Here is an 18,207-nt window from a genome sequence, read left to right as displayed (position 1 = left end):
ATTCACTGGAATTGGATTCACTCAAGTTAAGAAACCCTGGAATTTGTTGTTATTGGATATTTCAGTTGTATCTGACTCTTTATGGCCCCATTTGGAGTTTTCTTGGCAGAGATACTGAAGTGGTTTGTCACTTCCTTCTCCAGCTCATTTTATAGATGAGGAGACTAAAGCAAACGGGGTTAAGTGACTTGCCCAGGCTCACATAGCTAGTAAGTGTCTGAGGCCAGATTTGAACTCAGGAAGATGAGTCTTCATGTTTCCAAGCCCATGTGCCACCTAGATGCCCTTGGAATAGAAGGTGATACATCTATCCACTAAGAACAAATGGTGTCCTAAATCCTTAAATTTTTTAGTAATTTAATGAAAGTTCAGTGCACGTTAGTAAGACTGATTCCTCCCTCCCCCCCAAAAAAACTGATTTCCCTTAAGCTGCTTTTTAAAATTTAGTCATGCCCTATAGGTATTTATTGTTAAACTGCAGTTCCTCCCACTTTCTACCATGCAATCAAATCCATGGGTGACAACCTGAGGCTCATTTAAAAAGGTAGAGTCTAATGTAAACAGCTAAGGGAAAGAAGTAAAAACCATTTGATTTTAAAAAATAAAAATTCCTCTTCATTTTATCACCATTTATTTAAGGGTCTGAGTTTATTTGTGGATTAGCATCATCCATTGTTAATAGTACTGATCATGTAGATTATATTTCAGGGGTGTTTCAAGGAGGTTGGGGTACAAGGCAGAGTTGCAAACACTGGAAGCAGCTGCAGAAACCAAAAACCCATCTTAACATGTAAAAAGCTCCAAGCTGCAAGTTACCAGCAGTATTTTCAGCCAGATATAAGAGATATCAAAAACTAGAATGTATAAGAATGTTTCTTAACACTTTAGAAGAAAAGTGGTAAAGAATAAAACTGCTTTGGCTTTCTTTCTTTGGCCTAGGATTTCAAATAAGTAGGGAGTTCCTAGGAAGGGCATTCTTTTTGTGGATGCAGATCTGCAACAGTTTAGCATATATTAGAAACCGATTTGAACCCAACCCTTTCTGACTCTGAGGGCAGCTCTTCACTGGGTCACACTTTTTACCTACTTTCAAATAAATAGTCTTTATTCTCCATTAGGAAAGAATTGAGACCATTTTTTTCTTTTTGAAGAAATCATAGTTAATCACTCAGACATTTCAAGATTATGATTTAATAATTTTGGATAATACAAAAATTATTGATCAAGGATTGGTTTTCTTTTGGCTCTGCCTTCTGATAAATAGCCTCTTACAAGGCAAGATAAACAAGAGGGATTGTAACTGAGGGAGATGGCCGATACTTAGTCATCAACAGGGAACACATGTGGGATTCATGCAGAAAGAAAATCTTGAGTCAAAAAAAGCACCAATAAGAATAGAAGAGCTGCTGTTACCTACTAGAGTCACCTTCTGACAGGCTGCAAGACAATAGTTGGATGGAATTACAAATATGGTGCTGCTAGGTGGTGCAGTGGGTAGAACACTGGAGTCAGGAGGACCTGAGTTCATGTTGGGAGAAATGATCATTTCTCTGTTATATTAATAACCAGTTATTGAATGAGGACTAAGATTTTCTCCCCTTCCGTTCCCTCATTCACCATAAGCTATTCAGTCAGTCTTTGAAGGGCAGGACTGAGATGAAATTTTGGGCAGATGCACCCCACTAGGAAAACTCGGATCTGTTCATAAGGTAAAGAAATTGTAGTTTCGATGAACTGATGGATTCTGGCCTGTTGTGTCAGACAGGTCTGGGTAAAAGTGGATTTCCCTTTTTTTTTCTAGATTACCCTAGACAGGGTGATATGTATAGATCAAGGCTGAGCGATCATAATCATGTCCCCATGGCTCTCATTAGAAAAAGTCTACCTCATTATAATATTCATTCTTATTAATCGTTAACCAATCAGAGTTGATTGCCACCCTTAAGAACACCTACTCTTCCAAGGGCATGTTAGCATTGAGTGGGTTCCATGGGGGGGGTCTTTGGTACTGGAGAGTGCCACTGACCCCTTTTATATTTTATTATATTATATTTTATTATTATTATTAATTAATTCTTTATTAATTAATTATTATATTATATATATTATTATAATTAATTATTATTAATATTATATTATATTATATTTTAGCACGATTAATAAAATGATCAATCACCTAGAAACTATGCCTCTTGAACAATACTTCACTAAATCCAGTCTCAAATACTTACTATCTGTGTGGCTCTGGGCAAGTCACTTAACCCTTATTACCTCCAAATAAAAACAAAAGTAATTAGTATGGAATTATAGGAGCAGCTAGGTGGTGCAGTGGGTAGAGTGCTGGGCCTGGAGTCAGAAAGATTCATTTACATGAGTTCAAATCCAGCCTCAGATACTCCTAGCCATGTGATCCTGGGCAAGTCATTTAACCCTGTCTACCTCAATTTCCTCATCTGTAAATCGAGCTGGAGAAGGAAATGACAGACCACTCCAGTAACTTTTCTGCAAAATTCCCAGTTGGGGTCATGGAGTTAGCATGACAGAACAACAACAAAAAATGAAATTATGACTAACTAGTGTTTAAAAGAACTTGGCCTAAGACTGTACTGACCACAATAACATCACACTGCCTGCTGCAAACTGAGTCATTAAAAAGAATTTTTTTAAAAGACTATCACATTTGTGCAAAATAGTTTTGAGTCTAATACCAAAATCTATTTGTACAACAAAGTCTGGGGTAAGCACACAAATGGGAATGTGTAAAGAAGTATACAACTAGCATGCTTTGTGGTATTCTTTATTTAAAAATTGTGAGTTAACTACAGCTGTAGTGTTCTCATTTCTTACCATCTTGATGGTATAACAAACTGGGGAAAACAGCATAATTTCAAGAAGGTATTAAAAAAAAAACCCAAACACATATACACACACACATACACGCGCACACATCATTATTATCTAAACACATTTAAAAATGGTGACAAAAGCTCTGAATGCACTAAATCAAATTAAAAACCCTTCCTTATAATGGACTGTGGCAATACTGTGGCTAGAAAAACAAACATTCTTTTATCTGTTTAAAAAAAAAGTAAAAGACACTCTGGCATTTGGAACCTAGCAGCAAAGAGTAAAGCAGATACAAAGTTCATTAAAACATAAAACACAAAATAAAGAGACATAAAACTAGGTAATATCAGATATCCTAAAATTGATACTGTGTAGGATTGCACGGATTGTTCATTGAGAAATGGTTTAAGGAACTTGTAAGAACTACCCCCTTTCCCCTGACATTTTAAATTGCTGCACATTACAAATAGGGGAAAAGGAAAAAAAAAAAAGTGTGTGTGTGTGCGCGTGTGTGTGTATACACACACACACATTTATATATATATATATGTATATATATATTTGGAATGCTATACACACAAACAAAATGCATTTTGCACATCAGCTCAAGGCCTGTTATTAGCCTTGAACAAGAAACAGCTAAGTGCTAGCTAGGACTGTGAAAGAGAAAGCAAAAAGGCTTTGGGATCAAGGATTCAAAGTCTGAGTGTATTTATCAGACCCGAGGAGAAGTCACAGGATTTGGGGGGCAGGTTCTGTCGCACATTAAAGATGAAAAACATTGTGGAACATATAGAGAGTACACAAGCTTCTTTGGAAAGTGTTTGGAATAAAAGAATAAACTCTAAGACTACTTTTGGAGGTGATTCCAAAGTACGTGATGGTCTACAGCTAAGACATCAGTTGAGATCTGTTTCATGGTGGCCAAATAAATAATGATGATGATAGAAGACTACCTTTTTTTTACCAAACCGATTTTGGAACATTCCAGCACAAAAATCCTTACTTCTATGTGCCTGACTGATAACTAGTAATAGCACATATCTGACTTCTTATTTATGAAGAGAATTATTGGCCAGCATTTTGATTCCCACCTTATTTGCTGCACAAATATCTGAAGCTATTAGATACTTTCAGGGAAAAGATTTTTTTTCCCACTTGGCTAGGAGGTAAGGACAGATACTATATTTTTCCAAGAAAGTTGAGACAGTCTAGAGGGAAGAGATGTACTGATCTCAGGGCTAAATAGAGCAGTTGCTGAGTTCATATCCAAGGGAACTTGGAAGGGTAGTGAAGCAGGTTTAGAGGTCCCAGGAGCAGCAGCACACTTGCAAATAAAATTTCTCTCTTAAGTTTATAAGGGCTCCATTGGTTCCAGAACAAAGGCCTGCGTAGGTAGACCAAAAAGAGTTTCCTGGTGTTGTGGGGCAAGAAGGAACCTTAAAAATCCAAAAGAACTTAGAAGCCACATTAGCTGCTGTGGTCTTGGCTAGGACCTAGGCTATAGTCTGAGTTGTCATAAAAGATCTCAAAGAAGGAGAGATGTTAGAAACACAGCTTAGAGAAGTGTTTTTCCATTCTTTTTCCCTAGAAAAACAGGATGATCAAAATATGATTCCACAGGACAAGTGATAAAAAGCATGCTGCCCACCTCCTGACAGAACAGTGATGGATTCGGGGATCCTGAATGAAACATACAGGGTGTCACCAAATTCTTTTATGGCTTAAAACTGCATTAGGATTTGGGGAACATCCTATATATTTTTGGGACATTGCTAATTTGGGAATTTATTTGGTTGACTGTTCATATGGGTTATAAGGTATTTTGTTCTTGTTTTACCTTCAATGGGAGGGGAGATGGGAGAGAAAAAAATTTGTTTTGGTTAATTGAAAAAATAAAATTAAATAAAAAACCAAATTGGTGAGGCAAATGATTAGATGGCTTTTCTACTCTAAAACTAGCCAGTCTAGCATGTTAAGGTGCCTGCTAATTCAGATTAATGCCCATAAATAAAGCTGAGAGGTATCAACTGATCATGCTGAAGAATCAACCCCCAAATGACCTAAATATATAATCTATCACACTAGGTGGTTTGAATATTTTGGTTTTCTCCTGAACTTTACAGAAACAGTCTTTATAATGGGATTTGAAAAGGGCTCTTTCTGTGTAGCCTTGTGTTACTCTTCCTCTTCCTCCTCCTCCTCCTCCCCCTCTCCTTCGCCTTCCCCTTCTTTCCCCATGGTCTCCACAATGAGCTCAGCAGTGCAGGTGGCTTCTCCCAGACTGTTGACAGCTTTGCAGGTGTATTTGGCATCATCATCCCCACAGACATCAGAGATAATTAAAGAGCAGTTCCCATCTTCATCGTAGTCTATCTGGAAGTGGCGAGATTCCCTGATGGACTGGTCATCTTTGAACCAGACGACCTCGGGGTCTGGGTACCCTGCAGCACATATGGAGAGAACAATACCATGGAAATAAGTATGTCTTCCACCTTGGCCCCAGTGCATATACAGTCAACTCCACTTGAATTGAATTAATAAAGGGGTAAAGGGCAAAAATGGTCTGTTTGCCTTTGGGCAACATTTAGATACTTTTGTTTCAGTAGAAATGTGTATGGGACTAGCTCAGACCAAAAATGGAAGCTAGAATGGCAGTCATCTTCCCATCTGGCTCACTCTTTGACTCATTTCAGTCTGGGGATGGTCAATGTCAAGTCTCAGGATAAAGTTTCTCCCATTTCAATACACACGTAGTTTGTGGTCTTCCTCAGAACTCCAAAGGATGACAGCATTAGAAACCTACAGTTGAAACAGATCTTAGAAGCCACCAAATCCATCCCCTTCCCTCATTTTACAGTGGAGGAAATTGAGGTCCAGGGATTTGATCAATGCCACACAGGTAGTACAAGCCAGAAGACTGATGTCAACAGAGTGGTCACAATAAGAAAAATCCAGTTTTCTAGGTGATACAGTGGGTAAAGTGCTGGACCTGAAGTCAGGAAGATCAGAGTTTAAAGCTGGACTCAGAAACTTTAATAGCTGGGTGAATCTGGGCAATGCTGCCTGTCTCAGTTTACTCATCTGTAAAATGGAGATAAAAATAGCAACTCCTCCCAGGGTTGTGGAGAAAATGAAATGAGATGCTGTTTGTAAAATGTTTTTACAAATTTGAAAGTGTTACCTAATTGCTAGTTATTATTATTAGCTATTACAGTAATCTGCTCTGGTGAATGAAAATTGACTATCCAGGTTGATCTTAGATTATGTATTAGGTATACTGCTAAAAAGTCTTATGTAAAAGAAATACTTGTCTGCCAAGTTGGGATTCCATTGACTTCGATTTTAATTTTGAAGATATTTTCTTACATAAAAATTTCTAGCCCCAATGCAGAATAAAAATCACTTTTAAGGACTTAAGAATCCTAACATTCATTCCAAGGAGCATTCTGTTCTTGTTTATCTGTTCAGTCAATGTGCTTGAATTTTCCTACACACAGCCCCTACCAGAAGGCAGACCAATGGATAATTGCTTTTATAAAAACATTTTTTTTTTTAAATCAGAGATGGGGAGAGGGGGTGCTCTAAACCTGTGATTTCATTTATTTGGAGAACTCTGAGGGTGGAAACACCATCCACCAATGTAGATTGTTTGTCAACTATAAATTGCAGTTAAAATGACAATTTAATTTGTAATTTACAGAGTTGCCCAGCAGCACCAACAGGTTAAATGACTTGCTTTTGGTCACATGGCAGATGTGCGTAGGCAGGTCTTCAACTCAGGTACTCCTGGCTCCAATGATGACTCCCTATCCACTAATCTCAGGTGGTCCAATTCAGGAGTTTAGTCCAAGACCCTGAATTTTGAAATGATTCTGCTTTCTTCTCCATTCTTACCAATCCCACAGCTTCTTCCAATCTGCTACTCTGGTATCTCTTTGGGACAATGCGTAGGGTTCCTATAGACATTGCAATGTTATCCTATTAAATATTTTTCTTACCCCATCAAGACCTCCTCAGAAATCTATCTCCCCAGATGCTCGGGTTTCCTCCAAAAATCAACTTGTATTTATTTTGTATACCTTTGGTAAGAGAAGCAGTGTATGGTACAGTGCATAAAATATAAGCTTGTTTTATCCATTGTTCTCATATCCCTAGCACCTAGCACAATGTTGGACATATACTTGGTACTTAGTAAACATTTCTTGGTTGATCTAAAGCTGGGCTTGGAGCCTAGATTCAAGTATATCTCACACATACTGGCTGGATGACCTTGGGCAAGTCAAATGACTTTTTATGTTCTCATTTGAAAATTCCCAATACCAGTGAAATCACAGGTCTAATCTCTATAGATTTATATATGTACACACAGGTTGAATATAAGTTCCTTGAGGGAAAAGACTGTTTTCATTTTCATCTTTTGGAGATCCAGGCCCAGGCATAGGATTTGGAACCTAGGAAATGCTTTAAAAATGCTTGATAATAGATTAATTGATGGATCAATAAAGGACATTGGCTTTTTTGACCCTGGAACTACTTAGAAACACTTTGAACCCCCTCTGGTCTACTGAAATGACCCTGCAAATTACAGAACTTGTGCCTTTTTAGGTGACTAAGTTCAAGAGATGAGGCCAGTTCCCCTGAGGGCACCTCTCCTAGTACTGGACCTGGAGCCAGGAAAATCTGAGTTCAAATCTTGTCCTACACACTTACTAATTGTGTAAGCCTGGACAAGTCACTTAACAACTTTCTGCCTCAGCTTCCCCATCTGTAAAATGGGAATAATCATAGCACCCACCACCTAGTGAAGATCAAATGAGATAAAATTTATAAAGGGTTTTACAACCTTAAAAAGTGCTATATTAATGATAGCTCTGATTATTATGATTGCTGTCATTACTGTTATTATTACATGGCCATCCCCCCATGCCTAACATGCACTCCCTCCTTCCTTGTGTTGGGTAGCCCAAGCACTATCTTCTACTAGAAGCCTTTCTTGATTCTCTCAACTGACTGTGTCTTCCCCACCCATATAACCTTGTATTTGACTATTCTATATTTATTCACACTTGCTTTCTTAATATTTATTCTGCACATACTTCTGTATGTCCTTGGCCTCCCCATTAACTTCTTAAGAGTAGAGATTACCTCAATTTAAGTCTTTGTATCACTGATGCCTAGCATAGTGCCTGGCATACAGCAGGTGCTTTATAAATGCTTACTTGACAGACTGACTAATTTCAAACTTCATGGTCCCAGAAGGACTTGTCCTCACCAACTGCCACATAGTGGGGGTTAGAGGGATGACTTCCTCAGTGGATGTTCCACCATTACTCCAAATAGATGTAGAAATGTGAAATAAACAAGGCACCAAGGGAAGGCTACTTGCCACTTACCTTCTATCTTGCAGTCAAATCTAGCAGCACTCCCTTCCACGACCTCTATGTCAAGAATGGTCTTAGTGAAGTAAGGTTTTACGTGGGGCTTCTCTTCGGCAACTGCCTCAAGGAAAGCTTGGGAGACATCTTCTATGGGGAGTAAAGGACAACAGGTAGTAACTCTGGAGAGAGGTTTTCTCCAGAATCAAGAAGATGCACAGCTATCCACCCAGCTACCCCCACCCCTCTGGCCCACCTATAGCCCTAACAATCAGGTTTTTTTTTTTTAATCTTCCCCTCTCCATTATAAATGAACAAAACACTTCAGACACAGAGAACTGAGTCTTTAGCAGACTTGTCCCCTAGGCCTTGTGGGCATGCTGCCAAATGGCTTCTGGAAGATGCCCAAATCAGGGAGAACAGCCTTCCCCTTCCCTCCCCCTTCCCACTGTTAATGCCAACGCATTAAAAAAGAAATTTCCTTTTTTCAAGGAGAGACATCTGCTTTATACTTTTTGTATGGCTGGCATTAGTGGAGGAGGGAATGGATATCAGGCCTGGAGGTGGTCAGCTTGACATTTGTGTTTCACATTGTTTGAATGGAAAAAGAAAACTATGCCCACTTCCCAGGGTATTTTATAGATAGTCCTTTGCCCTAATCCAGCAGCTCAGCCTCCCTTCTGACTCCTGAGCAAGAAGAACCAAGTCCTAATTGCACTTGAAACTTTCCGGAACATTTCATTCCCTTCCCTCATTGTAGACAAAGATTTAAGGTTTGAGCAGGAAAAAATAATGACTGCATTTTAAAGCTTGCTAAAAGACTCACTGCAGTACAAGCATTAGCACCTCTGTTTTTCATATGAGGAAATTCAGAGTCAGAGAAATTAGGCAATTTGCCTAGGTGCCAGAGCCTAGCTAAGTCTTACTTACTCAAGGGATACAGTATATATAGGTTTTGTAGTTGGGAAGACTTGAATTTGAATCCTGCCTCAGATATTCACTAGTTTTGTGATCCCAGACAAACCTGCTTAACCTTCTCAGTCTTGCTTTCCTCATTTGTAAAATAGGTAAAATAACAGCACCCACCTCGTAGGGTTATTACAAGGATTAAATGAGATAACCTAGGTAAAATGCTTTGCCATATAAGTGATGATGCTGATTATTCAAATTCAGGGCTGAGGTGGCAGACTCACAACCTGGCAGCTCATAGCCTCACAACGCCTAAATGCAGCCCAAATCATACTAAAATGTAATTAGAAAAAAAGTTTTTAAATAAAAATCAATACAACATAGATAACGTTAATTTGTGGTTTTCTAAGTCAATATGTTGCTACAGGGACAAGTTCTGTAATTTACAGGATCGTTTCAGTAGGCCAGAATGGGTTCAAAATTTTTTTTAAAAATAGTTCTAGGATCAAGAAAGGCAATGTCCTTCATTGATCAATCAATCTATTATTGAGTTTAGCACCACTGCTTTATGCTCTATCATCTGTCTTAGCCCACTGCTGCTCCCAAGCTAATTATCACAACAGGAGGGTTATTTGGAGGGTTGGGAGAAGGGAATAAAACAGACTAAGTTCCTTAAATCTGCAGACCACACTTTGCTGGTCATTTTAGCTTAAAGGGAAGTTCAGGGCTGGCCGAACACCCTCTTGCTTCTGAAACGAGGTACAAATGGGCTTCTGGCCACTTTTCTCCAAAGCAAAAGCTACCAGACAGCTTGGTGCATCTAAGCCATGGGAGGTGCCTCAGAGACAGAGGTGCAGACTGAGTCCAAGCTCACATGAAAATGGAAATCAGCTCCCACCAAGAGACCTAAAAAACAATCCTGTCCTTTGTTCTCATCCTCCCCACACTCCCAAGAGTGACATGATCTGATTACTACTACCACTAATATGTCACAGTGAATAGAGAGGAGACATAAAGTCAGGAAACCCTGGATTTCAGTCCTACCCCTGATACATCCTGGCTGTCTGACCCTGGGCAAGTCACTGGACTTCTCAGGGCCCTGGGCAGCTCTTTAATCCTACAGGCTGCAGCATAGTTGGGAATCTGCAGGGTAGAGGTAGGTCCTTCCCTGGGAGTTCTCTTTACGAAAGAAATACTAGGACTGATAAAACAATAATAGGGATAATAAACAATAATAAATATTAAAGGCTTTAAAGTTTGTAAAATGCTCTGCACAACAACAAGAAAAAGCATTTGTTAGAAATTCTTGGGAAAAGGATGGCAAAAGAAATTGAGACCAAATGGTTCTCAAATAACATTCCTTGTTTCCTTCTGGGGCCATCAAGTGGAGGGCTGAAACCATAGTTTTCAAAATCTCCAACTTAATTACTGGTCTCAGGGTCAGGAAGCCCAGCAGTATCTTCAAATTCCTTTTTCAGCATTGTGCAAAGGATAATTCAAAATGTTATCTCCTCCTTTCCCCAATGTTCCCTCGAGAACATCCTGTCCCCAACAAGTACTTAAGAACATGCTGTTTTTGTGAGTGCCTTACCTTCTGTTTCTAGCTTTTCTGCATTTAGAGGGCTGGTTGGTGACCCCGTAGAGGACTTTCTGCCACTGAGCCCCGAGATCATTGCCATAGAGGACAGTCTTCCTATTGCTCTCACAGCATTGCCTGTTTTCTGGAAAAATAGACACAGGACTAGGTTCAGAAAAGCTGCTTTCAATTCAGCCTGGTTGCAGCAGGAGGCTTGAGAAGAGTCTAGTCAAGGAGGAACGAGTGTTCGTCCTCCCTGAGAAAAGAGCCCCACAGGCTGATCCTGCTAGAGGAATGAGCCAAAGCCTGCACTGCTCAGCGCTATCAGCATGTCAGAAGATGTTCAGAGAATGGAATGGGGCCCTGGAGCTGACTTAGTGCGTTAATGTGACTAAACAAGGTCAACATGAGACAAAAACTCTTTTCAAACTGTGCTTCAACTCCCATAAAAGGGATAGTTTATATAAAGCAACTGCAAGCAGAGACAGCTACAAAGACTTATTGCTAACTGGACCTGGACAAGGCTGGCTCTCAAAGTGCTGCTCTAGCAATTTGCTTTTAATTGGTTGAGGGCTGTGTTGCTAGAGCAGTTGAGGGAGTTGGATTGAAGAGAAAAGATTCTTGAAAAGATAAGTTCTTGGGTAGCTCACTGTGATCTGGCACTCCCTAGACCTCAGTTTCCTTGTCTAGAAAAGGAGAGTTTTCATAACAAATGGTCTCTTGGTTCTTCCTACATCTGCACTTTTCTCTGGTTCTTTGGAGATTTAAAAACAATAACCAATGTTTTAATACTTAAGTTTCTTCTTCCATTACTGCCTTTTACACCACCAACCCTACTTCACCTTCTGCTTTGCCTCCAGCAGAATCCTCCCTTAAAGCAAACAAGAGTTGCTAATTGCCAAAACTAATTAAGACACTGGCCGTATCTGACAATGTAGATCCCTCATTTTTCAGTGTTAGTCCATCATCTCTTTGTCAAAAAGAAAAGACAGATTTCACCGTCTATTTTCCGGAGTCAAGAGCAGCCACTGCCTCGATCAGAGTGCTGATGTCATTCAATGACATTCTTTCCATTTACAATTTTACATTGTTTGCATTATTGGGGTCACTGTGTAGACCCATGATTTCGGGTCTGGGAACTTGGATGGGAAAAACAAAATTTTCACTGACCTTTAACTAAAATGTAGTATTTCCTTTAATTATCTAAATTATTAATAAATTATCTAAAAATATTCTGAGAAGGGGTCGGTAAGTTTTGTCAGATTGCTAAAGGGGTCCATGACGCAAAGAGTTAAGAACTCTTGGTGTGAACTGTTCTGGTTTTGCTTAATTTGCATATCTATTCATACAAGCCTCCTCTATTTTAAAAAAAATTCTTTTTTATATTTAATTCTTTTGATGATTTATATTGTGCCATGTCTTATGGCACAATAAAATTCTTCCTGGCTAGTCCCTACATAAGCTGTGAAATCTCACAAAGGATATTTCTAAATGTAGGTATTAAAAAAAAGACAGCAGATACTTCTGGACACCTTGGTCTTCATCCTCAACACCCTGAGGCTGGAATTGGCCTTGATATATAATCCCTGGCTAAGGATATTCCCATAATTGTGAAAGTACAGTTTCTTCATACAGTCAGTCCAAGCAGAGTTTGGAATTTTACAGAAAGTACTTTTGTGGAGAAATTACCAAGAACACAAAGCATCTTCTTTTCATGATCCCCAGCCTCAAATTAGAATCTTAGACCCTCGTATGACTGAAAGTGAAGGAAATAGAACCAGTAGAACAATACACACCATAACTATAATGATGTAAACAAATTGCAATGACTAATTTTGGTCCCAGACAGCAGATGAACAAATAATATGCAATGCTTAAGTACTTACTAATGACAGATCAGGACCAGGAAGATCTTGGGTAAAGCTCTAACACATGGTGTCCAGACTCTATATAGTCTGCTGCCACTCTATTTTTTTAAATGAATTTTTATCAATATCTCTTTATAAAATTACCTAAAATTTCCCCAGAATCTCTTACCCCCAGCCCCATTCCCTACTGAACACTCTCCTTTCTCAGCTTTATTTCATACCACTTCCTGCCACATAGCACACTCTTCCACCTATTAAAACTTCCATCTTTCATACCTACTTCGGAATTTTTGATCTCTGTGCCGGGAAGTCCATGTAGGACTGATTCATTTACATGGTCACATTTAGTCGGATCTCAGACATCACTTTGTTTGCACCTCTAATATACTGTTAGTTATTTTTTATATGAGCTACATCCCCTTAAATAGATATTTAGGTCAAGGATTTCATCTTCATATTACCCCCCACCCCCAGTGCCTGGCATAGTGCTCTGTTACAGGGGAGAGAGTGAATAAATGTTTGTACAATTCCCTTTGTACCCCCATTTTACCTTGAGCAATTCTGGCATATTCACTATGATACCGAAATGTCATCCAATAAAATATTTTTAATTTGGAATCACTAAAAGACTTTGTCTGATTTATTGAGAGGCTGAGATATGGTAAATATGTTAAAGTTCACACGTAGAAATAAATCCATTTGTAAATGGGCTGCACATTGGCATCTGCACGTTGGCAGACAAGAGCTGACCAGGGGCAAAGAATAGTTTGATTCAAGGCTTAAATAATGAAGTTAATTTTTTTCACTGTATGCAAAACTGGGTAATTTAAAAAGCAATTAAGTTAATAAAATTTCAGAGTCAGAAGGTATTTTGCTAATTTTTGTTGTTGTTCAGTTGTTTCAGTCATTCTGACTCTTCGTGGCCCCATTTGGGGTTTTCTTGGTGAAGATACTGGAGTGGTTTGCTATTTCCTTCTCTAGCTCCTTTTACAGATGAGGAAAATGAGGGAAGCAGGGTTAAGTGACTTGCCCAGGGTGACACAGCTAGTAGATTTGGGAGAATGGAGTCACTTATGCTTTACAGTAGAAGTATTGTAGCCTTCCAGAAAAGGACCTTCTGGAAAAGCTTCTGGAAAGAACCTACTAGTCAGAACCAAACAGATCACTTGGTTGCCATTTTCTCAGCATCTAGAGGAAAGCTAGTATCCTGCTAGATGAATCTTCCTGATAAGAGGCCAGAGGCTCTATCCATTGCAACACTAGATGCCTTTTTAGGTGACTATTTGTACTTTAAAAGTAAAACTACTTAACAGAAGCTCACAGTTTCATATACTAGCCCATTTTACACTTATTGAAATGTTTGTATCTGTGGAGGATCATTTAAAAGGAGAAAAAAAGGAAGGAAGAGATGAGAGAGACACTGTAAAGGAAGAACAGACAGGATTTGGTGACTGGATATGGGAACAAGGGAAAAGAAAGTCAGATGGGGCTCTGAGATTTGAAGCTTGGATGCCAGGTAATTAACGACATCTGGCTACTACTCACCCTGCTTAGCTACCTAGCCAGCCTACCCATCTACTTCCCTATGTCTGTCTTTGTCCCTCCAGGCATGGGTACCCTGTGTCTGTTCTCCTTCCCCACTCCTGCCATGTGTGGCCTATCCTCTCCTATCTGTGTCTGCCCCTCTGTGTGTTTTTTTGCTTGGTTCTGGCTAGGTCCCCACATGTTCCACCTCCTGCTTTCACTTCTTTGTCCCCAGCTCCCACGTGTCCTGCCCCTCCTTCCATAGGCATGTGAACCCCTCCCTGTCTCCTGCCCTTCCCCACATCCATAGGCAGATTCACAATATGTAAAAATTGCTTTGCTTCGAGGTCTGCAGAATGGTCCACTTATGCAAAAAGTGAGAACAGTTTGTAGTTCAAACCTCTCATTTAATACATGGAAAAACTGAGGCTGAGAAAAGTTAAATAATTTGCCCAAAGTCACATAGCTAGTTAATGGCTGAGCAGAGCAGAATGTCTGACTTATATCAATGCACTTTCCATGAGATGACACTATATCCTAATTGCTATTTGCATGGACTTTGACATTTCTGAACACTTAAGCATGTGGTGCCGATTTGTATCATAGAATTGGCCTGTGGACCCTGTTATGACAATCTGTAACTTGGAAGATTTGGGAGAATGGAGTCACTTATGCTTTACAGTAGAAGTATTGTAGCCTTCCAGAAAAGGACCATCTTCTGGAAAGAAGCTACTGGTCAGAACCAAACAGATCACTTGGTTGCCATTTTCTCAGCATCTAGAGGAAAGCTAGCATCCTGCTATTATCTTCAAAAGGGATGACACCTTCCTTGACTTTGTATCCCCTGCAGAAATTTTACCTTCAGCTGCCATACACAAAGCAAAGTTCTCTGGAGAAATACTTACTGGAATGAATCACCATGGGTTGAGTGAGTGAGAGCAGCTAAGTAGTCTAATGGCCCCTAGTTCAGGGCCTGAAGTCAGGAAGACTCCTCTTCCTGAGTTCAAATCTGGCCTCAGACACTTTCTAGCTGCATGATCCTGCCCGAGTCATTTAACCCTGTTTCCTCATCTGTAAAATGAGCTGGAGAAGGAAACGGCAAACCATTCCAGTATTTCTGCCAAGAAAACCCCAAATGAGGTCATGAAGAATTGGACACAACTGAAATGACTAAACAAAGCGTCTTGTATTCTGCTCTGGCCAGACCATATCCTGAGATGTGTTTTCAGGACTCCTTATTCTTGAGCACTTTCCAGTCCTCCCCAGCCTCTGAAGCAGGTAAAGATAGAGCAGTCTTCAGTCTATAAACATTTATTAAACATCTACTATGTGCCAGGCACATAGGGATGTGTGGCATATAAGGAATAGTAAAAGACACTCTCTGCCCTCTGGGAGATCACAGTCTAATAGGAAAGACAGCTTGCAAATAACTGTGTACAAAGAACCTATAGACAAGATAAACTGGAGATAATTAGCAGAGGGAAAGCACAAGAATTAAGAGGGATCAGGAAAGGCTTGTCAAAGGAGGATTGAGCTGAGACTTGAAGGAAGCCAGAGAAGCCAGGAGGTAGAGATGAGGAGGAAGAGAAGTTCCAGGCACAGAGGACAGCCAGTCAAAATGCCCAGTCAGAAGATGGAGTGCCTTGAGCAAAGGAGGAGACCAACGTCACTGCACTGCAGAGTACGTGAGAGTGGGAGTATAAGTTGTAAGAAGGTCAACATGGTGGGAGGAGGGAGAACAGGTTGTGAAGGGCTTTGGATGACAAACAGAGGGTTTCAGAGTTGATCTTGGAGATGATAAGGAGTCATGGGAGTTTGTTGAGTGGGGGGGGGAGGTGACATGGTCAGATCTGCATTTTGGTAAAATCCTGTTAACAATGGAGTGGAAAGATAGACAGGAATGGGGAGGGCCTTGTGGCAGGTGGATCAACGAGGAGGCTGGTCCAGTGGTCCAGGCTTGAGGTGATGAGGGCCTGCACCAGGGTGGTGGGGATGTCAGAAGATGATTTAAAGGTAAAATTGACAGGCCTTCACAATAAACTATATAGGAAATGAGAGTGAGGAGTCAAGGGTGATACCAGGTTGCAAGTCTGGGTGACTAGAGGGAACAGCAAAATTAGATTGGAGCAGGGAAAAGATAATGAGTTCAATTTTGTACATGCTGAGTGGGACATGCAGTTTGAGGTGTCCAATAGGCAACTGAAGATAAGTGACTGGAGGTCAGAAGAGGGATTAGAGCTGGATATGTAGATTTGAGAATTATCAGAACAGAGGTGATGACTGAATCCATTGACATTGACGGGATCACCAAGAGAAATAGCACAGAGGAAGAACAGAAAAAGAGCCAGGACAGAGTCCTGTGATATATACCCTTGCTTAGTAGAAATAACCTGGATGAAGACCTGGAGGCTGAGAAGAAAAAGTCAGATATATAGGAGAAGGACCAGGAGAGAGTGGGGTCATGAAAACCCAGGGAGAAAGAGTATAGCAACAGTGTCAGTGACTGAAGAGAGGTCAAGAAAGAGGAGGATTAAGAAAATGCCATTAGATTTGATGTGAAAAGATGATGAGAAAGCAATTTCAATTGAATCGGGATGAGTTGAACCCAGAATGTTGAGAGTTAAGATGAGAGTGAGAGGAAAGGAAGTGGAGGCATTGATGGCAGACTGCCTTCTCAAAGAGTTTGAGTACAAAAGGAGGAGAAAAATGAGAGGATATTTAGCAGAGATGGAGGATCAAGTGGGGGTTTTTTGAAGATGGGGAGGCAGGGCATGTTTGTTGGCAGTAGGGAAGTAGCTAACAGACAGGAAATGGCTGAAGATGGTGGGAAAAGGCGGATGATAGAGGAGACAGTATGCTGAAGAAGTCGAGATGAAATGGGGGTGTATGTGGAGGGACATGCCCTGGGAAGGAGAAGGGCCATTACCTGAGACAGGTGTGAAGGAGGAGATTGTGGCAGAAGGCATCTGGGTGACAGGTGACGAGGAGGGGAAGAGAGAGCACCCTTGGCAAACGGTCTCAAATTGAGAACTCTTTACTACCTTAGAATCATTCCCCACATACACGCATCACTTTCACAGGGAACCCTAGCCTGGCTTCTGTCGTTTATTACAGGAAATTCACAATTTATAAACAACATATAAATGGGAAATAGGGAAGTATGAGCCTGGAGCTTTCAGCTTTGACCTAATTCTGACAGTGTAGGAAGTGACTAACCTCCTAGAGTTTATCTCCTTATTTAGAAAATTAGACAGAGCAGTTCTTTAAGTCTCTGTTTTTGTTTCTTCATTTAAATTTTTAATGAAACATATGGTATGCAAGCACTCACTAAGAGTATGACAAAAATGCAAGAGTGGAAAAAAGGGATATTGTTTCAAATAAAAACATTATTATGCATTAATAATCAAAGGTCCTGTACTTGGAGGGAAAATCTGCAGTAAATGAAGATATTCATTACTTGGATGATCATCTTTTACTCCTCCAACAGGGAGAAATGTAATAAGGGCTTGACAATCAGAATAATTTTTCACGTGGCTTACATTAGAACTCAGTTGTTGTCTATCTGGTTTTGCAAAATGAGAAGAAGGTCATTCCTCTGACTGAAACTAGAAGCTCATTAAATTTTTTCCCCCTAATCTTTATTCCCCTTTCCCCAACTTATTTCTTTCTTGTTTCTTGAAATTAAACATTAATTTCATTTTTACTGACCAAGAACTTTTTACATTTTTTGAAACAAACAAAAATCCCTACTTGATCCCAAACCTTTTCGGGAGGCTTTTGGCAAAAGCTCTTTATTGCTTTTAACCGATATTGTAGGTTGGACCTTTGCCTCCCAGACAAGAACTGACTACCTGACTCTGGAATGTATCTGTAAAAACTCTCTCACCATTGATGATAAGGCACCACAGCCTGACAGACAGAATCCTAAAGAGCAAGAGGTCAAAAAGCATTTCCCTCATATACCTCAATAGCTGCTTAAGTCTAACATCTTCATGCCTACAGTTTCCTTTTAGAAGGGGATAACATTCCTATGGCACCTAAGACCAGTTCAGGCTATAGGGGATCTAAGTGTTCTGTTATCAAAGAGGAGAAAATACCATACTGT

General features: G+C 40.0%; 1 protein-coding gene across 8 annotated transcripts in view; it reads right to left on the bottom strand.

Annotated features, from left to right (window-relative positions):
- Positions 1-2,781: 2,781 nt before the first annotated feature.
- The window catches only part of MYLK (myosin light chain kinase), a 454,770-nt gene continuing 439,344 nt past the window's right edge, over positions 2,782-18,207 (bottom strand). For 7 of the 8 annotated variants that reach the window (XM_072613766.1, XM_072613765.1, XM_072613763.1 and 4 more), the window contains 3 exons: positions 10,726-10,855; positions 8,244-8,375; positions 2,782-5,291 (listed from right to left, as the gene is read on the bottom strand). In XM_072613766.1, the coding sequence (XP_072469867.1) occupies positions 5,026-5,291; positions 8,244-8,375; positions 10,726-10,855 (528 nt within the window). In that variant the 3' untranslated portion in view covers positions 2,782-5,025. The remainder of the gene's footprint in view (positions 5,292-8,243; positions 8,376-10,725; positions 10,856-18,207) is intronic. The other variant, XM_072613764.1, reaches the window with a different exon arrangement.

The sequence above is a fragment of the Notamacropus eugenii genome, chromosome 5, assembly GCF_028372415.1.
Source record: "Notamacropus eugenii isolate mMacEug1 chromosome 5, mMacEug1.pri_v2, whole genome shotgun sequence".
Lineage (NCBI taxonomy): Eukaryota > Metazoa > Chordata > Mammalia > Diprotodontia > Macropodidae > Notamacropus > Notamacropus eugenii.
The sequence above is the reverse complement of the archived record's forward strand: the minus strand, read 5'-3'. Positions and strand labels throughout refer to the sequence as shown.